This window comes from Amia ocellicauda, chromosome 19, assembly GCF_036373705.1.
Source record: "Amia ocellicauda isolate fAmiCal2 chromosome 19, fAmiCal2.hap1, whole genome shotgun sequence".
NCBI classification, from domain to species: Eukaryota; Metazoa; Chordata; class Actinopteri; order Amiiformes; family Amiidae; genus Amia; species Amia ocellicauda.
In genome coordinates, this window is record NC_089868.1 from 19,134,446 (window position 1) to 19,160,149 (window position 25,704).

A 25,704-nucleotide genomic window follows, 5' to 3' on the forward strand; every position below is an offset into this window, starting at 1 on the left:
TACTCTTACAATGCATGCTGGGATGAATGCTGTCTCCCCCTGGCAACACAAACACCGGGATTAAATACCTCTGAAACATAATAAATACAGTAATAACATTGTATCTTTATATTGCATTCATACCAGTAGATACACATTCCCCATATCTGTGTTTGGTCTAGCGAAGCATTATGCAGACAGAGGATGCACGGTATTTGAAAAGGTAAGCGACTGCATTTTGCAAAAGCAACACAATAATTTTGACTGAATTAAATCGCTAGTGACATCTCTGTTATAATGTAGATATCTGTGCGATCGAGGTGAAGCTGGGCTGTATTAAAAACGCTTTCTCAATGACGTGCGGTTGTATTGAAATAAGTGTTTTTTGACGGATAAAAACAGACGAGAAGCTGCTGAGCTCGTCTCTTGGGTGGGGGCGGCTGAGCATTTCCTTGGTTGATGGTGTTTACGTTGCTGTACAGACTTGTATCTCAGTTTTTATTTGTCTGACTTCTTTCTGGATATATTTGGGGCATATTTGTGGTTTGGCTATAATGTACAGGCCAGTATGAATTCAGACATGATCATAACAATACTGTTTCCTTCCATTAAATGGGCCTGTGTTTTCCTGTCATTATTGCGTTTGGGATACAATGCATAGGATTCATTCTGTTCTGCAACGTTATTTGAGATTAAAAAATAATAATACAAATCTTTAAATCAAAACCTAAACATGTGATCGTTTTAGTTTTCAAATCGCACTTCACCGGTTTGTCCTCGCAGAAATAACGCAGTGAGATTCAAAGTAGGATTATAATACGTGTTTGGTAATAATATAGACAGGGACGTGGACGTTTGGAAATTAATTATTTGAAGTGAAAGTAGTAAAGGTCTATTTTACGTCCACATGAGTGTGCCACCTTTAGTAACCAGGTATGTTTAATAGTACATAGATATGTATTATCTTTGTTTCCTGTTTTTTTGATATTGATTTTCCAGTTTGGGGTGATAGACCATGAGGTAATGTTCTGCTCATATTTAAGTGATCGTGATGTATATTCCTCTGCTTTCCTGACTGCAGTCATAGGACTTATCCTGGAAGATGAATGTGGAGGATGTGCTAAGCCTGTATTTTATTTATTTTGGTGTGCATCTCTTTTTTTTTCCAGGAAAGTGAAGGGAGGCAATATAGATGTCCATCCAACAGAGAAAGCCCTTGTGGTCCAGTATGAGGTTGAAGCCACTATTTTGGGCGAGACGGGGGACACCATGCTCGGGGAACGAAAGGAGTGCCAGAAAATGTAAGGAATGAATAGTTAAATAGACTTTGAGTTACTTTTGCAGAGTAGCTTGATTGCTGCTTTCTGCTAAAGGAAATCTTGTTGTAACCACAGTGCCACAGCATGTAAAAGAAGCATTGTTATTGTTATGTTTAAAGTAGTGCACTTGTATAAAATGTTTATTGCAGTTGTCATTAAACAAATTTCCATTTAGGACCTTTACATGGCCTTTATTGTATGCTGCTATGCTCATAAAGCTTTAAATGACATTGTAATATTGGAACATGTTTATAAAATGTTCTAGAATTCCAATGGGTGTTAAAGGTTCTACTTAATAATTTATTATACTGGTTTAAAACTTGTTTTTAATATTATGGGTGCCCACATGACCCAGAAATGAGGAAAGCCATAAGAAATTGCAAATGACTGATCCACAAGCTTTCTTTTATGCCGTTTATAATTATTTTTTCTCCAGCATTCGCCTCAAGAGTCTGAATGCTAATACGGACATCGCGTCTTTGGCACGGAAAGTGGTAGAGGAATGTAAACTCATCCACGTTTCCAAACTGGGCGAGGTGGAGCAGCTGCTGTACTACCTGCAGAATCGCAGGCACACCCCCAGCAGCAGGGGTACGTTTTTAAAGCAGAGATCAACACGATATAGGACTGATTTCCAACAGATAGAATCCCTTGTTTTCAGCTAATTGTTCTCTCTTTATTTCAATGTTGTTGTTTTGCAGAAAAGAAAGAAAAGAAACCCAGCAAACCAAAAGACCCGCCTTCGTTTGAGGGGATGGAGGTAAAAATGTAGGCCTTTAGTCCACGTGTAAAGAGACGGATACCTGATTGTTTGTGTTGTGCTGATTTGTGGTGGTGGTGTTTCAGATCGATGAGGTGGCTAACATCAATGACATCGATGATTACGTGGAGCTGCTGTACGAGGACATTCCTGAGAAAGTGCGAGGCTCTGCCCTGATCCTCCAGCTGGCTCGCAACCCCGACAACCTGGAGGAGCTGCTGCAGAACGGTACAGTAGTGGTGCTGCCCAGCAATGGCACTGCCGAGGCACTTTAGTGTGTCTTTATGCTATAGACACAAGCAAAAGCTCTGTATTGCGGCAGATGATTACGGTGCGGTGCAACTCTCTCTCATGGCTCTGTTCTGTCTAATTAGAAACCAGAATGTGTGTATATATGGAGAGAGAGCCAGAGGGATAGGGCCTGTGACCACTTAACCTCCTATTGATTTTATTTCACCTTTGCTTGAGTGAAACTATTATTGTTTTCCAATCCTTTCTGCTTGTTTGGAGGTTGTTCTCTACACAGTCCTGTTTTTTTTTTTTAACTAAAGAAATCAAGCACTTGGTATTTCATCTATGATTTCAGTCAACTGTTCATGTGAAGCTGATTAGCATTCGGAAATTCCTGGCGGATGATGACAAGCATGATTTAACACCTTGTTGGTTTCTCAGTAACTAGGAATGATGTGTCATCCAAAGTATATCTTCACTTATTGACTTTCTGTTGTGCTGTTGCTCAGAGACTGCACTGGGGGCTCTGGCCAGGGTCCTGAGAGAAGACTGGAAACAGAGCGTTGAACTGGCCACCACCATCATCTATGTCTTTTTCTGCTTCTCAAGGTAACGTGAATTCTGAATTATTTCAGTCTTTTCTGTGATTTTTATTTTAATGTTCTCGTGGTCCATGTAATTTATCACAGTCTGCTTGATGCATTCAACTGAAAAAAAGCCCTTTTATGATTTAAGCATTCTTTAGGGTTTTTACATTTATGCATTTATTTTGATTTCGACCAACATAGGAAGATTACGAGGTTATTCTCTGAAGGTCCTCATATATTCTAAAGTAGTCCTTAATGTTGGGAAGATCATGTCTAGACCCTTGCCATTTAGCTGACTTTAAGATCTTTATTTATGCTGTATTTAAAAACCTAGGTGTGAATTAGGAGTTGTGCTCTTCAGAATGGGAGACTGCCATCTGCTGACCTGCATGCACTTTTGCATCACTGATTTGCCCGAGATGCCAATAACATTTGCTCCCAAGTTCATAAGAGGAAGACATCATAGTGTCACGGCTGCCAGAAATAGAGAGGGGTTTAATTGGTGCAAAAGCATATGGATATATGAGTGAGGATGGGGGCAAATGCACGCAAAGTTTTAATTCGACAACCTTTTTCTAGCCAAACTTAAATTCCATATTCTACTGTTGTACTGGTTCTGTCATATTTTCATACTTGATTAAAGTATCAAGAATGAAATATAAATGAGGTTATTAAATTGAAGTGGTTTACAGATTCTTTATTTTATTTTCTTTAGCTTTTCTTCAGCATATTTTTGCGATTTAATTGTGCTTACTGTATGTCTGGCAGACTAAATGTCAGTGTCAGCGTCTGACAACCATATTTGCTTTTTTTGGCATTCATAAGCAATTTGCTTGCTAAATATATCTGTAAACACTCTTAAAATTAGATTAGTGTGATTGGAGATCCAATCCACCTTCAAAGAGGCTGTTCATTGGAGTTACAAGACGCAGGATTAGGAGAGAGCTTTCCAACAGCTGAAGTTCTGAAGCATTTATATTAAAGCATAAATGTCAGTAGAAATAAGTAGTTGTGATTTAATGTTAAAAAGATGTTGTTTTACATTTAAGTAATATTAATGTGGAAAGAATTCAGACCTACATTTCATTAAATTCAGTGAGTCCATTCAGTATTGATGTAATTTAGTAAAACGGTGTGTTTTCTGGCTGGATGAATTGAATGACTCGCCTTGCGTTTCTTAGAAGGCACTTTAATGCCTCAAGAGTATTGTACCTAGATTTTGGGGTAAGGGCGTGGGGTAATTGTGGTCTTTGCAGTGATTTTTTTTTAACGTTATTTTCCTGTATTTTCACATTCAGGTTACAGTTAATAACATATAAGCCTTTCTTGGAATTTGCCTTGGAAAATAAGTTAGCCTGGTACTGCATATGAAAGGGATGGAAATGGACAATTTTGTGTTGAATAATTGATTTACAAATTAAATAAAAACATAATCCATCCCAGTACTATCGCAGTTCAGAATAAATGATATCGTGTAGGTGTTAGGCAACATTAATTATCCACTATATGTGTGTTTTCCTCCCTAAGCTTTTCTCAGTTCCATGGCCTCATCACTCACTACAAAATCGGTGCTCTTTGTATGAACATTATTGACCATGAGCTGAAAAGGTATGACCTGTGGCAGGACGAGCTGCTGAAAAAGAAGAAAGCTTATATCCTTTGCAGGGTCTAATTATAGGACAGATCAAGCTTTGTATATTTTATGTATATTTTTTTAATGATACATGATTTAAAGATGAAAAAAAAAAGCGCGACTGATCAGGTGATTTAAATGTTGTATTGAATTTGGTTACTTGCTTAACACATGGAATCACTTCCTACATGCAGCTATTCTGTTTACCATTTTTCAGATTAGATTATTGATTGTCTAGTTCACTAGATAAAGTCTTCTGTATCTTATACAATTGCTGTGTTGTCAGAAATACCTGTTAGTGTTTTGTTAGAGTCAATGAAAGCAGCTTTACATCCTTGACTTTGCCACGTGAAGAGGGCTCTGACAACCAGAACCTGAAGAAGGAATATGAGAAAGCCTACAAGAAGTATCAAGGGCTTGTGATTAAACAAGAGCAGCTGTTAAGAGGTATTATTCCTACTTACTAGGGCGAATCATTGCCCATGATTTTATCTTGATATTCCAATGATTTCTTGCACTGTAGCACCTAACTCTGGTTAAAATAGTGTATTGCGTATCTTGATTTAAAATATTTATTACATATGGCAATCTGCCTGTGGTTTTGTTAAAAAAAAAAAAAAAAATGCATCTGATGTTTAAAAAGAAAAACAATTATTTTTAACTAAATACGTCCTCCGAAAGTAATTAGTTCATGTACGTTTTAACCTGTTGAATTGGTGGTGTTATCTAGTTGCCTTATACCTGTTGCTGAACCTGGCCGAGGACACGCGCACAGAGCTCAAGATGAGGAACAAGAATATTGTCCACATGCTCGTCAAAACCCTGGAGAGGGAGAACTTCGAGCTGCTCATCCTCGTCACATCTTTCCTGAAGAAACTCAGCATCTTCATGGAGAACAAGAATGACATGGTGAGAATGTCACGCTGCCCAGCAGTCACTTTTATCAATCGCAGCCAAGGCCCACAAAATGGTCCCCTCGCTGCCGTGCCATACTAATTATGTAGCTAGAGATTTATTATCCAGTAAAGCTTGTTCACTGTATGCGTCCCAAAGCCAGTATCATGAAGCCCATACCCAGAGGCTCATCTGGTCCAAGACATGGCCACAGTCCACTTCCGTGATGTTGGTCAGCTGCATTTGCTAATTAGGTCAGACACATGACAAGTTAAGTCTTTAATTTACCTTGCCCACCTACAGTCTGTAGTGAATTTGACTTTGGAAATTGACAGTGTCCTTAAAAACATTTAAAGATAATATCTCTTAAGATCTCATGCTTACACTTTTTTTTAAATTATCTGATAAAGTACAATGTCTGAAACTCTAAAATCTACTACTTTTACATCAAAACCGCTGTTAGAGAAAATCTTTAAACATACGTGTATATCTTATACGGTCTTGGTATTCTGTAGTCCCACCTGGAACCAATCTCATTCTGTAATGTATTCATCAAAAGCAAACAAAGAGCTTTTTTATCTTTCAGCTTCCCTTTGCTGTATCTTTGTTTTAGATTTTTTTAAGGCACTGACTGGATTTCTTTGAAAATATTTCAACATGTTCTTCCATAAAAACATATGTACAACAGGACTGCAGTGCCAGAGGAAGGTGAAAGGAAGACTAAAAAGTATTTTTAGAGTTATTATCTCTAACAATTAAAAGGTTATAGCTATGAGATAAGGAATTGGCATATAGTACTGTAGCTTTTTATTGATGTCATAGAAAAGCAAAGCAGAACATTTTCATATGTGTATTTTAGATACTCATGGGAATAATTCATTGTATATTTTAATATATTTTTATTGGAAAAAATGTGTTAACTGCAAAGCAAAAAAATAAATTGAGGACAGATTTTTCCACTATCCTTTTCTGTGAAGAGAGACCACAGCAAAATAAAGAAGACTGTTAACAAGTTGGGGAGTGCTGAAATTTGCTACACAGACTGTGATTTAGAGGGGCAGATGGTTCATGTTGAGGGGCAGATGAGGTTCGTTACTATTTGAGCCAATCTCCACTAGCGGTGTGCGTTTTATGTGCTCTAAACTTCACACTTTGAAAACTAAACTTCAAGTAGAATACGGATAGCATTTTAATATTTTGTTTGTATTATATAATTGATTTTGATTTTCCTTCCAGAGAAAATTGTCATGTGATTTTGCCTGACAGCATATAACTGACACTTTTCTAAACAACTGTATTAGGCTGTTAAATCTGTTATTAAACTTTAAACATTGTTCACAGCTGCTTGTTGCCCATGAAGCTTGTATTACAAACATTGAACGAGCATTTAGCACATAGGTTTCTGAAGTAGATTATGATATCCATATGTTGTCTTATGTATACAAAGCTTAAGATTGATTACTAAATTAATCTATGTCTGTGCTTCCATTATTTTAGAATACTTTTGTTGGTATTTTGATCTTTGTATTACTTTTTAACAACAATACAGTCTCTGTAGACTCTTTGGTAAAAACGGTACTCAAAAACATATACCAAATCAGGGATCTTTTCCTTCTCAGCATGGCTGCAGCACTAAATTGTTCAGTGAAACAGAAGCAGATTATATATAAAATCAAGAGTGATTTTAAACACATGAGCAGGGCTCTCGCTCTCACTTGTAAATGCTCTCTTGTCAGAAACGTCCTGCACCGTTTCTGTAACACGAACCAGAATATTCTGTATGGTCTGTGCAGGGCCGGAAGAAAAGTCTGTTTTTGTTATTTTTTCCATTTCCATTCACAGGCAGAAATGGATATTATTGAGAAACTGGCCAAACTGGTTCCGTGTGACCATGAGGACCTGCTGAACATCACCCTGCGTCTCCTTCTCAATCTCTCCTTTGACACCGGCCTGCGGAACAAGATGGTGCAAGTGGGGCTTCTGCCAAAGCTCACCACGCTCATAGGTAAGCTTGCGCACATCCACTAATCATCCGGGGGCATAAGACCATCAGCCCTGGCAGGATGTGCATCCATAACTAGAACAGAGGAGGTGGTAGTGGGAGGGAATATAATAGATGCAGTGTTAAACATTTTACTTTAAATGTTACTGACTTGGCAGTCAAAAAACATATTTCATGTAATGAATTACTTCTTCTGGACTTCAGTAATTGTAATTACACAACACAAAAAGCATTCACTTTCCCATGAGTTCTGTATACATGTACAACCGAGGATAGTTATATTCCATAAACAACCTGTTATAGATTTCACTGTTGTAAAGTCAATTGCCAACATTTTCCATGCTCCTTTGGAAAACATTCCTTCTCATGACTTTGGTCCAACAAGATTATTTTCAGGGAAACGTAAACCATATTCTTCACTAAGGTGATTTAGCTCACAGGAAAATAAGACATGTAAACTGAAAAAACTGCAATAAAACACATCTGGAAGAATTAGCAACAAAATTAATGATTGCGGTTCAGTTAGCAGTTAGCATTTTGTATGTGTGATAAACCTGGTAATAAGCTGAATAAGTAATTGATGGTCCTTCGTGTCATGTTATTTTGTGCGTTTATACCTTTGTGGGCCAATGCCAGTGCAGGAGTTTCTGTTTGAATTAGGCTGTGAAGAAAGAAAAAAAAAAAAAAAGCTGTATAATCTTTCATCAGCCTTTCAGCAGCCATGCCTGTAATAATTATAAGAACATCTTAAACCACTTTGGAACTGTTTTGAAACGAGCCTACTCCCGTTTAATCTATAAATCTGCTACAGTAGAACCATAGCGAACGGGGAAGGTTTTCATAAAGTAAGATGTAATGTGTAGCGTTAGCGCCGAGTGCTATGGCGTTCGTGTCTTGAAGGTTGTTTGCATGTGGATTCCATATTTTATATATGACATAATTGAGTTTTTGCTCTATCAGTGCTCTGTTTGTATCCCTTGACTCATAATTATATCATTTATGATGTAGTACAGGATGCCTTTTGTCGTCGTCCCCTCAACTCCCCCTGCATATTTTTTGTTTGAAATCTATTTTAATCATTAATGTCTTTGCACTCTTTTTTTTTTGTATCAAAGAGGAAAAGCAGTTTGTTTGTTCTAGATACAGTAACTCTTCTCTTCTTAGTGTGGATTAGGGAAGGCAGCATCCCATTCTCATAAAGATATTACAGGTGCAGGCACTTTAAAATTTTATTTCAAAACCAGGGTAAAAAACGGCTTTCACGCCCATTAAATAAATTGTTTCCTGAAATTATGTACAGTATGTGATTTGTGATGTCTGTCTATAGGTAATTTGGAGTTGCCTGAGCTGTCTTTGAAATGTCTCCTGTGGGTGTCGGGTATCCTGGATAATTAACGCTGTGTATTTCATAGAATAACACTTCTTGTTTAAAATAAATGTTTTCTCAGAACACAGAAGTTGGAGTTTAGAGTCTCGTGCTCGCTGACTGACACAGCCTTTAACCTCCCTCTTCCCAGTCTCTGCCGTTAATGGTCTGCTTTAGGCTGAGACTGAGTTAAGCTGCTCGTTTCAGCCTTCTCTGGGTTTATTGCGTTGTGTGGCACTGCTGTGTTGTTGATACTTTGTAGAAGGCTTTGTTTTGTTTTTAAATATGTAAGTAAATAATGTTAATTACTATTATCTGTCAAGCCTTGGTGGTTTGAGATGTTGTGTGACATTCATCATTGGCCTTGAAGTTTGAAGTGCTATTGTACCAAGCAGTTGTCTATAAAAAATCATTCAGATGAGATCCGAGTCAGATTCTTTGAAGTTCTCTTACCAAATATCAGTAGTGCAAATACACATAGCTATATCTATCTATATATACAAAATAAAATCATATAATTTTTATGAATCAGGTTATGTAGGTTATATATATGTTTTGAAGATACAAATCCCATGTATTTTTTCATGCACATTTTATCTAGGTTGTCCTCCCGTAAAGGACCAAATTAAAATTAGATATTTGTAATTTAACTGTGAAAAATATAATTATACTTTACACTATTTTAAAACTAATATTGTGAGTTAAAAATATAATTATGAATATTATAATTATGAATATTCCAAAAATGCAGTTACAATATTCACTGAGATATAGTGGTCAGTATCGGTTGTTTGTAACTATTTTGTAATTTATATTCTTATCTCTAGTAAATATCTAATAATTTTTCAAAGTTTATGACCTGAAACAGTATTGTAAGGCTTCATTATTAATATTGATTAAATGAGTTCAATCGTATAAAGGGAATTGGCCCGTGTTACTCCAGTCCTGCAAATACCATTACATGTTAAATCCACGTTGAAATACACCTTTTATAGGGTTTGATTATACCGATTACAATTACTGCACTCAAAACTGTATAATTAATTTTTAACAGCTATTTTTTTCCAAACAACCTTTTTCTGGCTACAGTAGTATTTTAAAACTTTAATAGGCCCCTCTTCAACCCATAAAGAATCTTCAATTTTCCTACCGATGAAGTGAGGTAATAATAAGGGTCAGATGTGGCAATTGCTCTAATGAGAAGCACATGTCCCTGCCATCAGGGTGCGGTAAAGACTGGTCGGGATTGCTTGAAGTTATTAATGGCAGTAAAATTTATGCTTCCTCCTGTTTTCCCAATTAAACGAAGAAGCCTTTTTTTTTTTTCTGGGGTCTTTCTGACAACATATGGTTTCAATAGTGTGTGTGATAATACAGCCTGGAGCATCTCAATCTTTTTTAGTACAGTCTCCTTTCAAAATGAATTGTTATGTAATGGGTCAGTATGTGTGTCTGATTTTTAGATCCCTGGAGCAGCTATAATTAATGTGCGGATTTATTTGAATTTTTGTTTTTCAGTTTGTTCCTTACTTCACCGTGTTTGCTGCAGCTCTGCGCCAAAATCATTTATCAGCGTGATAGGTCTGGCACCCAAATACGTCCCTCCATGAGATAGCCACATGTTTTGATTTTCCTCTGCAAAGACGTTTTTTTTTTTTTTTTTTTTTTAACCTTAGATCTCATTTAATGAAAATACTTCTTATGACACTGAGACTTGGTATTATATTGTCTGAGATGATTGTGAAGTTCCTCAATGTAAAAACTTTCAGATAAGCAGAATTGTATATCAGATCTTTTGACCTTTCTTTCCACAGTTCGTCTTCTTCTTATTGTCCCAAAGCACTGTCATAAAATGTTTGTATCAGTATGCATAACAGCTGTGCAATTCTATTTGTTTGCGTTGTTTTTCTTATGATAATATAAAGCAAATGTGGATTTTACTGATGTGTAATTTTGAATATTTCAAATGAATGTATTAAATAGAAATACCAAGATATTACACTGTATCTACCAGTGTGAGAATGTGACGTTCTTCTTTAGCTCAATGGCAAAGTAAGAAATGAAGATCCTAAAAAGCAGGTGAAAGGTGGCCTTTTAAGATAATTATAAGTATGTGAACAATTGCCTCTACCAGCAGGACTCGGCCCATGAGAAAGTCTGAGCACAGGCAGGCACAGCAAAGCATCTGAATATCAAGAAAGAACGTTATTTCCATTTAATCTAACATTGAACTAGGGACAGCCTCCTGACCACTGTGGCATGGTTATCTTATACCTTATCTTGGAAGCCCTTGATCTGCTTCGATCTGGAGTTCTGGTCTTGTGTGGTGGAGAGGTCCTTTAAGAAGAGGGTCACAGGGAGTGAACCCACCAATCATAGCCCCGAGGGGGAGAGTGTTGAAAGAACTGATTAAAGGAAAGCATCATTGTTACTTTTACCATTTGATTCTGATTTATACCGTTCTTTAAGTCCATTTAATATAGTGGATATTACAGTACTGCTGGCCTATCTTTTCCAATAAAAAAAATATTGTCCAAGTGCTCATTTTTATGCCATTTTAAAATTCAAAACTGTTTCAGATTTACCCACATAGAATGGCCAACTGAATGACGACGCACTTCAACAACGTATTGTCAAATCCTTCTGTTAAATCCTAAATCCTACATTTTCTTTTTCTCCTCTTTCAGGAAATGAAAACCACAAACAGATTGCAATGTGCATCCTTTACCACATCAGTATGGATGATCGATTCAAATCCATGTTTGCCTACACAGATTGCATTCCCCAGGTAAGCAAATCTATCAACACTCGCTTAACATGGAAAAGAGTAATCCTTTATCTTAAAGCAAGTAAAGCAATCTCTATTTCTAAGTGCATATTCCCCTTTTCCTTTATTTCTGTAACTTGCATTATGTTAAATCATGACGGATAATACACTGACTGGGAAACCACCAGATAAATGTAATTACATTTATTAGAAGTTAGAACATATGTTCGTCATTTTGTTATCTCACTTGTGTCCAGGTATTTTCAGTCCTCTCCTCGGCAGACACCTGAAATGTTTAGAGATGTTGGTTTTGCTGCCCAAAGTGATGGGGAAAAGCAAACAAACTGTTTTGCCTGAGCATTTTTCCAATAACACAAGTAATCAATATATAAATGTACATATTTATTAATTGCTAGTGTAAATTGTTTAAAGTCCTATTTGTACATTCAAAAATGAAACTTTTTATCCCTGCAGAAAGGTTATGCATAACCTTTTAAACAAATGCAGGTTGTTCAGTTAAGTGAAGACCTACAAGTCTAAATATGTGCTCTTGCACTGCTAACATAACTTTATCAATGAGTCTGCTATTGTTGTTTTCCTTTAGGACTTTCCTTGCAGCTAATGATATATTTGAAACCAAGCCGATGGCCTGATTGGCACCAATTAGGATTGCGGGGTCACCAGGTTAAGAGTGTTTGTCTGGTTGTCATTTCAAAGAAACATTGTTCATTGTTGGGATCTTAAAAATGCTTGTTTTGTTTAATTAGGTGAAAATGCCATCCAGATGCTCATAAAAGGATTTTTATAGTTAATAACCCAGCCAATGAGCAAGCATGGCTAAGTCCTGATGTCATTTTGATATTCAATACCAGCTTGACCAAAATTCAGCCTGTTAGCCCTTCATGGATTCACAGGTTCTGCTCCAGCCTTGGCCAGGCCCGGCCTGTCTTTGATCAGCAGGGCTGTGCTTTGAAGGAGTGCTGCTCGCATCTCCTCCCTCTCGGCAGCCCTTGCTCGTGTCCAGTTATCTACAGGAGTCTGTAGAGCAGAGCAGCAGATCAAACGGCAGGGCTGGGGAGTAGCTGGTCATGGGGACAAATTCCTCAACAACAAAAAGGTCCTGCCATAATTATTCAAAGATGTGAGAGGGGTAGAGAGGTGTGTGCATGGAGGGAGGAGTGGGGGGTTGGCCTCTGGTCGCTGGTAAATAAGTAAAGTCAGGTGCCAGAGAGTCTAGACGCCGTGATTTCAGTCCTGGGACTAGGGTATCTGATACTCAATATGGGACTTGTCTGATTGCACACTGCTGCCTCTTCACAACGCGCTCAGGCTTTTAATGCTTTCCTGTTTAATGTTAAATCAGCGAACGATGACGACGACGGTTATTTAGAGCTGGACCTTTTTATATATATATATATATATATATATATATATATATATATATATATATATATTTCCTGCTTGATTTCCTGATTGCTTTGCTTTTCACCCTAGGTAGCAGCCAAGGGGTTAGTCTTCAGATCTGCTGCTATTGACAAGTATTGACATGATGTGACTTGACTGCAGGATATGGTTTCCAAATCGCTAGCCTATGAATACTAAAGATATTTACAAATTACAAGTGGGCATTAAATCAATATATCCATCTCTGTTTGAATTCCCACTTGTTCTCCACTAATGCATTCTCCATTCGGGAGCAGTGGATCTGTATTCGTATAATGAAAGCAAACCTAACAGCTTCAATGCCGCATTCCATAATAATGTTTTTGTTTGGCGTGCCTGTTTTAGGTTTTTTGGTCTCTCTTGCTATGTAATTTTACAAGATGCTTATTTCAAAATCACATGAATTATCTGTAAAATCAGGGTTCAGACATTTTCCTCTGTATTTCTCAGTTTTCTAATATACATTATACATTTTCATAACATAAGGCACTTGATGTTATTGATCCTGGAGACTGCGTGTTTGGCTTTGATTAGGGACCGCAAAGCCAATACAGGCTAGAGTCTGTGAAACTTTCTGTGACTGGCTGCCATGCAAAACAAGAAAATCAGACACATGTCAGAATCAGACCATATATATTTTCAAAATGTTTTCTGACATTCATTAAATATCTCATGAGGCATTTGACAGCATTTTCCATAATTAGCTGAGGTCACTAGAGGGTGCTGTAATATTTCTGGATCGCTTAGAAAAACAGAACCCTCCCTTGTGTTCAAATGAGTCATCATTGTTAGTTGTTTTCAGTTATTACAATACAATACAAAGTTCCAAATGTCTTTTCTTGGCAGTTAATGAAGATGCTGTTTGAATGTGCTGAGGAACGAATGGAGGCAGAACTAATTTCATTCTGCATCAACCTGGCCGCCAACAAGAGAAACGCCCAACTGGTCTGTGAAGGTAAAGATGTCTGCGTGACAATATTGCAGTGGAATTAAATATGCAAACTAAATGCTTCATGAACTGTGTTGTGTGTTTTAAGGTAATGGGCTGAAGATGCTAATGAAAAGAGCACTAAAGTTAAAAGATCCACTTTTGATGAAAATGATCCGAAACATTTCACAGCACGATGGTCCCACAAAAAACGTATTTATTGTGAGTATATTTTTTGTTATTACCAAATTGTATTATCAGAAACAATACATAAAATATTGACATAATTCCCCATATTTCAAATACATTGGATTAAATTAATGACATCTTCATTATGTTCTCAGAATGTATCGTGTATCACCTGCATTGTCTAGTTTGCGCATCAGAGATCGTGCCTGAAACGCAGTCTGTCAAATGGCGCTCCTGTTGAAAAGACCCTGTTTTACAGGACTATGTGGGAGACCTGGCGGCCCAGATTGGCCAGGATGAAGAGGAAGAGTTTGTGATCGAGTGCTTGGGAACACTTGCTAACCTGACCATCTCCGATCTGGACTGGGAACTGGTGCTGAAAGAGTACAACCTGGTCCCCTATTTGAAGGACCGTCTCAAGCCAGGTAAATGCAACGGTGGAGAAAGAGACTCTTAAGCACAGTTTTTGGATTTAAGGTATAACTACAACAGTGTCTTTTTAAATATTTTTTCTTTCTCCTCAGGCTCAGCTGAGGATGACCTTATCTTGGAGGTGGTGATCATGATTGGCACTGTGTCCATGGATGACTCCTGTGCCGCCATGTTGGCAAAATCGGGAATCATCCCAGCCCTGATTGAACTGTTGAACGGTAGGGCCACGACAGAAGCTTACTCCGTGTTGTCCAAATGTGCATCAGGCAAAATTACTTAAATACAAACTGGATTTTAAGATGTTTCCCGTGGCATAAGATTAAAAATCAATTATGCAAATTAAAAACAAATCACTTTTTTTTTCTATAGTTTTTTGATTGTACTGATATAATTGGTTTGAATCCTCAAAACAAAATAATACAACATTCTTTGGGGTGGGGGGTAATGTGCAAATGCTAGAGAGAAACAGCAGCGTAGAAATGTGGATCAGATTGTGAACTGCAGGTTTGTGTGACCTCTCGCTTGGTGTAATGGCCAATTGCAGAGTTCTTCCACGCAACAGGAAGGAACTTAATGCTGAAGCAATTTTGAAAATAAAGCAGCCAAATCTAGTTGATTATGGAAAAAAATTGCCAGGAATGAGCAAGAACTTCCATAGAATATCCCTTAAAATCTGAATCCAAGAATTTTTTTTCTCTTAATCATTGTAGAAAATTGAACTACCTGACCAGGGAAAAAAAAAAAAAAAAAATATATATATATATATATATATATATATATATATATATATATATGCTGAAATAATGATGAGGCTATACCTAGATGTAGCATTTTGACAAGTCAAATTTAATCCTCTTTTTTCAAAATTTCTAAATATTTTTGCGTGCTTCAGATGATGCAGATGGTATATATTACAGAAACAGATTTTTTTCTCTCTCCTTGATGAAAATCATTTAAGAAAAAAAAGCTATATATAACTTCCTTTCAAATACTTTGGTTTGGTATTGCAGTGATTTTAGAATATTTTATTTCAATGTGTTGGATGTGAGCCAACTTTGTTGCATTATCTTCATTGGAAATGTGTGTCCCAGAAGATTAAGATAAGCTGGAAGAGAATTAGAATAACATTCTATATTTAAAAAGATTGGCGGTTAAGCACCAATTTTTACATAGTTTGTATCCTCTCGGTTTTAGAGAATCTGATACCTGCATATTAATACCTTGATTTTAAATGGATTGTGCAGACTGCACTTCAGATTCCTTATAATTGACACTACCTCCAATTGTTACTGATCACCTTGAGTTTGTGGTCCAATTTGTGATTAAATTCACTGTATAATCCAATCTGGATATGAAACGAGAAATCTGCGTGCAAATATAAATTCTGCCAAATGCAGTCAATAAATTATATACATGAAATTCATGGGAGCTGCATTTGCAGTGTTAAAAAGAAGGGTAATGCGAATCCCAGGATATCCGACTTGGATTTGGGCTCATTTTAGTTGTGCATGGAAGATCTGCAATATAACAATATTCCCATTTTGTTTCGATTTTTTGTTGCACTTTGCTGAAGTCGTTGACGCACAATTTCAAGCTATAAACAAGCACAAATTGTGCCTGTTTTCCAAAGTCTCATCACTTCCTTTAATTGAGTTGGTGTTTTTGTTTTCAGCCCAACAAGAAGATGATGAATTTGTTTGTCAAATTGTCTACGTATTCTACCAGATGGTGTTTCATCAGGCAACCAGAGACGTTATCATAAAAGAAACCCGTATCCTTACCATTGTGAAAACCGGTAACCTCGTCTGGGTTTTACATGATCCAATTCTACATAATGGGATTTTCAGGTATCTTTTACTTGTCCCTTTATGTCACAGCCACCGATTTAACAGCATTATGTTTTGCTGTGTATTTCCTCATCATTCTGAAGTAAGATTTATATCTGTGAAGAATGATTTATAAATTAATGTGGAGAGCAGGCCAGATGATCCTGATTTCTGACTTCTGCAGATCATTCTGATCCCTTTCTGTTTTACTTAATAAAATCCAACTTAAAAGGATTTCTTAATAATACCAATAATACAATCCCTGGAATTGGAAAAGGTTTCTGTGCACACTACTGTGTATAATCAGTAATGAAAACCACAAATAACCTAACCTATAAGACTATAAACAAAGTTAAGTAACATTTCTTTCTCTTAAAATATGTTCTTCCCCTGGATGTGATAATACAGTAGATGTATTAGTTAACCTAAAGGCCACAGAAGTGTAGACCTCATCCAAACCACTAAACATTGTGTATTATAATTACTCAAGGGAGATAGTTCCTTGTGTTAGAAACTGCTTGTTTGGATAAAAAGGCCGCAGGTCAGTGCTGATAATGTACTCTGGTTGATGCTTCAGGGCTGTTTGAAGTGCTCTAATTAAGACATTAAATAAACATACACGCCCACAGAGATTGTTTTTAATTTTGCTTTTGTGATATACCCAGCCTAGGGTTAAAACCAACACTAATTGAATGTTGTTGTACTGTGTGAAGTCGGCTTCTAATCATATTTGAATTGTGTAAAATAATTAAAAGTATTACAATGCACTTCAGCTTCCACTGTTACTTCTAAGCTATCGCTGAAGCTCGTTCGGCAGCGTCCACTTCTTTCTTTAACTCTTTATCTCAGAGGCTCCAGCTTATCTCATCGATTTGATGCATGACAAGAATGCAGAGATAAGGAAGGTCTGCGATAACACATTGGACATCATAGCGGTAAGAACTGTGCAGCAGCCCGATGCCCTCGTGCCTTTCGTTTTGTGTGTGTGGGCTCATTGCACTTGTGTTTTATAAACAATTGCTATACCTAGATATGTATATATTGTTCTGCAGCGTTCAGGGACACTTTGCATTATTTGTTATGTGAATTATGATTATTTGAATAGCTACAGTTGAAGAATAAACTATTTCTGCAAACCAGTTTCAAATATAAGGTCTTTGTCTAAATATATTCAAACCTCAACCTTAAACATTAACATATATATATATATATATATATATATATATATATATATATATATATATATAAATACAAACTACTTGGTATTCAATTCAATTTCTATTCTGAATAACAAAAGTTCATGTATTGAAACCGTAAAAGTTTCTCGACAACAAGCGTCTCAACTTACTTAGTTTAAGCTTATTATTATGGTCTTATTATTAAATTAACTTTGGTTAGGTGTGTGATTATCACAGGTCATAAAGTCACTAACACATTGTTTTATCATTGACAGCAGATAACTCTAATTACTCCCAAATTATATATACTAGCTCTTTTGTACAGGGAAGTTTTTAATTGAAGTTATTAGTAAGCTTATTAAGCTGTAACCGCATTAAAGTGATAGGGGGGTCTGTTTTTTATCAGCAGCAGCCGAACAGAAAGCAGACGTGTGGCTGTCCCTTATCCCGTAGCGCTGATTGAATCCAGTGAACCATGAGCTCTGAGTTTCACTTACAGCAGCCTGGGAAAATTCTCTTACCATGAAAATATATTGCCTTATCTTGTAATAAAACTGATATTTGTAATTTTCATATAAATCACTAGTGCTTTCAGAAGAATCTATAAACCCTATTGTAAGGCTTTTTCTTTTAAGGGTTCTTTCTTATTCCTTCTTATGAGAGTAAAATGATAATTTAACCTAAAAACACGTGCAATGTATTAATATATAAATTGTCCAATACACTGTTGAATCTTGTGATGAATGGTGCTTATGCTTTGTTTATTGAACTACCGTAGGGATTTATTTTTATCAAGGAGCAACTGTGACTTATTATTGTGTGTAATTTTATATATCTGCGAAAAATGTCATTGCTAATTTTATTGGAATGAGACCTTCAACGATATTGCTGTTTGAGCCATAGCATTCAGGACCTGGCGTTGCTCCTGGGCCCTGCTCTGTGTCCGTGATTAATCAGCCGCACAGTATTCAGCACATAGAGGAACTGAAAGAAAGGCTTTATCTACCATGTGTCGGAGAGAAAAGAAAACAACACGTATTTTCTCAGCCAAGCAACACATTACAGAACTGATTAATTCATATTTTTATTAGCCGTTGTGTGTCAGCTGAGTCCCAGCGGTGTGCTGCGGGGAGCCCATCCTGCGGTGACCGCTCATCGAGATGGGCCGGACTGGGGCACCCGGCCCCGCTCTCCGCTCGGACCTCCTCGAGCACAGCTGACACGTCCGAAAGCAGACATTCTCTTTTGAAGGCAGTACAATGAACCTTCGTTTATTGTGGTAAACCACATCGCATGTCGCTCAATAAATGTTGTCATTGGCCCAGCTTGGGACATGAAATCACCCTGGGGAACAAGAAAGGAGTTGTGCTTCATTTGGGGCCCCCAACCAGAGATCCAGAGACGTTAATACTACAGGCAATGCTGTGAAACTGGAAACTGCGGTTTTAGCTGTTTTTAGGATGAGGCACTCTTTTTGTCACTAACACAATTTGTGTATGATATTTTCCAAAGTTACTCTTGTGATTGTCATAGTGTAGTGTTAAATACTTCAGTTGTATTTGGTTTTCATGCAGGGGAATTGCCCATGAATCTCTTATGGATTGTGCTTAAGGAATTAACCCAGCGATGGTAGTTAGTGGAATGTGCTTTGAAAATGTAAGGACCATAGCATCCAGAACCGGTCCACAGCAGAATCGGGTTAAGGTTCCCCCCTCTCCCTCGCCCTGGCAGGAGTATGACGAGGAGTGGGCCAAGAAGATCCAGAGCGAGAAGTTCCGCTGGCACAACTCCCAGTGGCTGGAGATGGTGGAGAACCGGCAGATGGACGAGGCCGAGCCCTTCATGTACGGAGACGACGGTATCGAGCCTTTCATCCACGAGGGAGACATTCTAGAGAGACCGGACCTCTTCTACAGTGCTGGTGAGAGAGCGGGTCAGAGGAGGGATCTCAGATGGGCCAGGGCTCTAGTGTTAGTGCTCAGCATCAGGGGTTGGAGTGGGTTGTGTTGAGGTTTAAGGATGGAGTTCGGCTCAGGGAGAGGGTTCAGAACCAGAGATGGACTTAAGGGTTAAGATATTGGGTTATGGGTTAGAATGACCTGGATTCGGGCAAGGTAATACAGTGGTTTTAGGGTAAAAGAGTAATGGGATGGGAATGGGTTGAGGATAGGAGTTGTAGAGTTGGTGTTAGAGTTAGGCAGAATATAGGATAGGGTTAGATTTCTCAAGGATGTGGTTGGAGTTAGTTTTGGATTTTAGGGTAAGAGTTTAAGTTAATGAGAATTTGATGAGTTCAGGGTTAGATTTGTGGTTAAGATTGCCTAAGGTTTAGTGTTATAGTCAGGAGGTTAGTGGTAGTCATTTTCATTGGTGGTCACTAAAAAAAGATCAGCTTTCAGTGCAAGATCTTGATGTGAAAACTGGACAGTTACATGTGTTTTTAACAATGTTGCGCTACAGATGGAATAATCCCTTCTGATGGTGCAATCAGCCCCGAATTCTTCAATGACTTTCACGTCCAGAATGGAGACATGGTGGGACAGCATCCCTTCACTAGCAGGTAATAACATCTGCGTTACATTACCCCCCAACTGTATAGGAGGCATGCATTCTGTGGACGAGCTGTAAGTTTTGGGGAGTTGATATGGCCCTTTGATTTTAAAGCAGGTTTTATTATTTTCTTTCAATTCTTAGAGGACTGATATTATTAAGCGTCCTTGAAAAGTGGGCATCACAGCAAAATAAATGTGTGTATATATAGGTTGTGCAATAAATACATGTATGGTTTAAGTCGGTAAATTCAGTATGTAATACACTGGGGGACATTTAATCTGATTCTTCGATCATTTCTCAATTAGTGCCCATGCTACAGAATGAGAACAGGTGTCTTCAGTTTGGCTGGACTTAAAGTAGTTTTATATGAATATAAATTTAAGATAAATGTAAAATATCCTGAAAGCATATATAACGGGTAAAACGTTTGAAAGCAAAACATTATGTACAGAGCAGAGCACTGAATTGATGGTTCTTTTCTCTACTTCCTGGAGGGCTATAATATAAATTTTCCCTGGACAAATTATATATTTTTGAGTCTGTACAGATACTGCCATTTAAAATGAATATTTTGATGTTTTGATGGATATTGTGAGTAATTTGACATAATTGTGCATTCAAATTAAATATAACAATAACCTTATCGTAAAAATTTTGTCCAGGATAGTTTCCCCTGTAAACATAGGCTTTCTTTAAGGTTAGGGTTGAATTTTTATTGACTTGATGTTACAAACTGAATTCTGTGTAGATCTGTATGGGCCTAGCTTGCAATGTTGGTGTTATATTGGGCTGTGGTTTATGCTGGTGTTTGGGCTTAATACTGGAGAGGTAACCTGTTCATGAAACACAATCGTTTATAGTGTCAGGTCTCTGCAGTGAATTTTCATAATATCATTTAGGTGTTAGGTTAGTTCATTTATATTATTATGATTATACTCTGTATCTACAAACCCACTAAGACTCACCTACTATTTAAAATATTTTCTGGCATAACAATAGAATTTTGTCAGGAACTTATATAATTTAAATAAATGGGGGGGTTATTCTTATTTTGTCTGTTGTGAAACTATGCATTAAACTATTTTCTGTATAACTGAACAAATATATTCTTACAACTTTAAAGGGTAAGAGCATCTTCATTTTTAGCCTCCATGAAATTAAAATAAAATCAGTACAGTTTACTTAATGAAGACTCGATTCCCATTTTCTGAAACACAAATACAATATTCACCGTTGGCTTTGTTTTTGGTTGCCGTGTTTTCTGTATTTAAAACATATATTTTTCATTACTTTTCAAATCTTTGCTGCCTTGGTCAGATTAAATCACTTTCAAATTTACTTTACTTTCAAATGTTCAGGCCCAGGAGCATTTTCTTGCTGGATTTGAGAATTACCAATGCAGTTTTTGGCGAATTGCAAGACACAATAACATTTCCTACGCCTCTAGCTTTAAACAGTCAAAAGTAGAAAATGTCCTGTCCTTGTCAACCCAGGCAAAAACGCAAGCCTTAATTGCCACTTAGTAAACCAAGGTGTTCCACACTAATGAATCTAGTAACATGAGAAATCCCTTAATTTAATATTCATAAGATTGTCAGTTCTTGATTTCTGCCTTTACTAAGTCAGTCAGCTGTTTCAGTTACAGACGCAAGGTTTGTAGGCAGTTCTTCAAAGTGTTTGTCTGCATTTGAATAACTATTATCATTTTTGGTAATTATATAATTATTTAAGGATTTTCAGTTGTGTTTGACACACACAAATAATGTCCAATAGGACATTTGTACAGAAAAATATATATGTAAATCTGGTTCCTGGTTAAGGGCAGCTGCTTAGAAAGAAATAGTAGTAAGAGGCAAATTGTTTTAGTGAAACACCCTGTTCTGTCACAGAGCAATGTATAGAACTTAACGTCAGTAATCAAGTGCCAGGGTTTTCTGAATGTTGTAAATTAAGATCAGCATCTGGGGCTTAAGATTTCAGGAGGGAGTTATTTTAAGATTCAGTTTTTCAGATCACTGTGTCCATGACATTGCGTTTCGGATTTTGACAGTGTTGCTTGGATGGAACTCTACAGCATAACACGTTTCCACCAAAGAGAAAAGCAGTGCAATCAGTTTAAAGAAAAAAGGCTGCTGTTGATTTAGCACTAAAAAACTGGGGTGTGTAACTTGAGAAGTGACAGAGCGAGAGATCAAAGCCAGAGGACAGAGAACAAGTAAAACCGCTGACTGTTTCCTGTGCAAAAGCTCACTTCAGCACAGTAAAACAAAGTCTAGTTAAAGTTCCTCCACATTTTATGAGCCTTCACCCCAGCTTCACTGAGCCACATAGGCTAAACTTAAACACTGGATCTCTTTGTTTTCTTGACCTTTGGTCCCCATTGATTTTTAAGCTGCTTTGCAGAATGAGGTGACATGTTGAATTTTAATTGCTCGAGAATCTCATAACTTTAGATCTTAGACTTTATAACCCAGGGAGTTAGTGTCATTGTGATTTTTTTTTTTTTAGACTAATACTACAAGAATCTGTGCCTGTTAATCATCTTGACACCTAATCTCCAGTGATGCTGAAATGTTTGCATAACAGATTTAATTTCTTTTAGTAGTGTGCTCTTGCTTGACAAGTCACAGATCAGAATACAAGTTTCTATCTATTAGAATAAAAGAAACATTGTATCTTTAATTATTTTCAGTCTAATTTATGTAGTTTATTTAGTTATGTATACACATTTTTACTAGTCATTTTTTTATTCTTACCAATTTGCCTTTAAGATGAGCCTCCTTTTACAGTTTTGAACTCTGATTGACCATTTCATTAGATAAGGTATGTTTTGTAATTGATGGGATTCCCTTTGTTTTTTAACTAATTACATGAGAAAATCTCTCTGGATTACTAAAGCTGTGGATTCCCTTCAGCCTAAGACTGGACAGCCCTTGTTCTTATTAGCATGGCCTGGTCCCACATCTGCTGTTCACGTCCCGGGCAGCTTAAGAGGCCACTTTGAGAGTTCAACTGTCATATTTGGAAGGTCATAGATCACAAAAGCAACCTATGTAATCTAGAGGGTTTTAAGTATAAGAGCTTTTTAGTTTAAACTGAAATGTGCTTTGACAGAACTGGCAGGCCAATAGGAAAAAGAAATATTTTCTGCCCAGTGAACGGTGTGTATGAAAAGGCAGTGTGTAACTGATTGCTGGAAGTGATTTCAGCTAAAAACAACAAGTCATTATGTAAGCGCATAGGGGTAAAGCAAACGGCTCATATTTTAAAGGTTATTGATCCTCACCGAAGACTGCAGTTTAAAGGAGAGGAAAAAGAAGGCAACGACAGAACTCCCTGACCAACGGATCTCTCTCTTTTTTCGGGCTGTTCAGTGTGATCATAATCGGGGTCTTAGAGTTTTTGTACTTCCAGTTCAGTCTGAAATAACTCGTGCCATATCCACCAAGCTGAGCTGCTAGGGATTTAAGATTTCTGTCCTGCCCTTTTATAGCTAATCTCTTCACCTTAACCATTAAGATTTCACTAAAACACAGCCTTACCTAACACAACCTGTAGTAAGAATCTGTTCCGGTGACACTTTACAGTTGATCACATGGGTAAAAACAGAAACAAAATTTGTGTTTTTGTATTTGTATATAAATGATGTCCAAAATGCTTAAGCTAAGCCTCTCAGGAAGGGATATTCTGTACTATTACCAATGCACACAACTACCACCAAGAACTATAGTGGGACTCCGCCTCGTGGTTAAAGTGGGAACATCTGGACTTTTCCTATCAGCCTTCAAATTTATTGAAGTGGAATTGCTTAAAACCTGTGACATCTTTAACTCGATAGGCTTTAAAGCAAAAATGTGATTGTTTGACTTGAAATAGTATTTTTACCCATGATGCATTCACTTACTTAGCCGTCATTCATCCTTTGAAGGAGTCCACACAAGAATACTCAGATTAGACAACCAGCATTATAGACCGTGGGCCAATTTGCAAACTGGGACACTTTGAAGGCCTTGGAACAAATTACACTCTCATATTTCAGCATCAGGGACACATTTTGGGTGAACAATGGTCATGAAATGTTCGAGAACACACAAGGGCAGTATTTGGAGTAGAAATGCGTTGTGTTTGTAATTTTAAACTATTATAAGTGACGCTGAAGTCTGCAGTAGTCTGAATTCTAACCAGTCTTTTTTTTTTTTCTCTCTAGTATGGGTGTGGATGGATTTGGTCAAGCATCTAATGTTCCAGGGCGCCCTGCTACGGCCTACGGATATCGTCCAGATGAGCAGTTTTACTATGGATACGGGTCCAGATAAACACAATGGATTCTGTAAAGCAGCGTGAACTCTTCACACTGATACACTAATTGGACCCAGACACCTATCACTAGAATAGGTCTTCCCCCACTAATGCAATGCCAGTCTGTTCCATTCTTATGGCACACACAGCCGATAGTTATTGAACTGAATGAGAATTGTTCTATAATTACAGAACACATTCTAGCAAAGAGTTGCATCAGACAGAATCTCCGTTCCTGTCCACAGGAACAGCATTAGACATTTCATAATCAATTTCCTGTTGTTGCTCTTTGGTTTATGAATTTCCTCCAAAAGCTTAAGTCACTGAAAAGGTAAAGGAAAACTTTAGGTCAGTGCTAAAGAAAATGGTGGATTTGTCACAGTCATTCCTTTCCACAGAAGGTGTTCTCTGAAAATAGGATTGGTCATTCATCCATTGCTTCTTAGTTTGTAAATTGAGAGCTGCTTATTTTATAGCAGGTTTAGAATAATTATTGAAGCATTTTGCTGCTCTATATATATAAAAAAGGCACTACTTACAAGAATGGATGTTACTCATCACTTTACTTAATTTCATTGGTAAATATTTAGCAGTGTACACTTTATCCAAGGACCTGAGCAGTATTGCATGCTTTCTGTCTCCTTAATTATGTTCTGATATGCTTGGTGTAAATTATTAATTGTGTTGACACTATAGAAGGTTTACTTGTGTTTGGGCATCTGTTCAAAACTTTCCTTTTCAGAATCAGACTCTTCAGTCGGTAGAATTTGTAAATGGAGGCTATGATTTTGTTGAGAGAGGAGAAAGCACCTCATGTATTTTTTTTTTTTGTATTTAGTTTTTTTTTACAATGGCAGCTGCTAATATGGTTTCACTTTTGTTACTGGTTAACAAGATAATATATTGTTTACTTTTGAGATTTATTTTTTATAATAGCTTTGATCACTGCTGTGTATTTTATGTCATAGACTGTAATGTGGTTTGAAACCATGAACACTAGACCTTAACATGTTTCTTTTTTGGTGCCTGAAGCTTGTATGAACTACAATACAAATATGTGCATTAGAAGATATGTTTGGAGGCTTAATTTGCAAAATGTGAGTTTGGGCAGGTCTGTGAATTTGGAGACGTTTGAATAAACTCGATGTGCAATTTGACCTGAGGTCTTAAGGTGTGAAGGATCTGTTTTCCTTTGTTTTGTCTATACCTTTTGTAATTTCTGGTTCTTGTATTATATTACAAATAGAAGAATTGTAAGGAAATGTTATTCCTTTAAGTGTTCAGTTTAGTTTTAAAACCCCAACATGGCATGAGAGAT

General features: G+C 37.1%; 1 protein-coding gene across 3 annotated transcripts; it reads left to right on the plus strand.

The window, feature by feature from the left end:
* Positions 1-15: 15 nt before the first annotated feature.
* kifap3a (kinesin-associated protein 3a) lies at positions 16-25,548 on the plus strand. 3 transcript variants are annotated; one of them, XM_066692049.1, is made up of 20 exons: positions 16-202; positions 1,149-1,280; positions 1,735-1,889; positions 2,000-2,058; positions 2,145-2,286; positions 2,799-2,898; positions 4,404-4,528; positions 4,858-4,956; positions 5,240-5,418; positions 7,246-7,408; positions 11,459-11,559; positions 13,828-13,936; positions 14,019-14,131; positions 14,358-14,523; positions 14,623-14,748; positions 16,203-16,301; positions 17,206-17,291; positions 19,266-19,467; positions 19,995-20,094; positions 24,295-25,548. In XM_066692049.1, exons 1-20 carry the CDS (start codon positions 171-173, stop codon positions 24,401-24,403), a joined length of 2,397 nt encoding a protein of 798 aa, XP_066548146.1. In that variant the 5' UTR covers positions 16-170; the 3' UTR covers positions 24,404-25,548. The 3 variants fall into 3 exon arrangements, with proteins under 3 accessions (XP_066548146.1, XP_066548147.1, XP_066548148.1); XM_066692050.1 differs by having other exon boundaries at positions 19,266-19,455; XM_066692051.1 differs by lacking the exons at positions 19,266-19,467; positions 19,995-20,094; positions 24,295-25,548 and adding an exon at positions 17,944-19,258.
* The last annotated feature ends 156 nt before the right edge of the window (positions 25,549-25,704 follow it).

Bases quoted from the DNA above. Each gene is read 5' to 3' on its own strand.
- kifap3a (XM_066692049.1), top strand. From the start codon at position 171: ATGCAGACAGAGGATGCACGGTATTTGAAAAG. The intron at 2,287-2,798 runs GTACAGTAGTGG...GCTGTTGCTCAG, and splicing joins GGAGGAGCTGCTGCAGAACG to AGACTGCACTGGGGGCTCTG. The intron at 5,419-7,245 runs GTGAGAATGTCA...TTCCATTCACAG, and splicing joins TGGAGAACAAGAATGACATG to GCAGAAATGGATATTATTGA.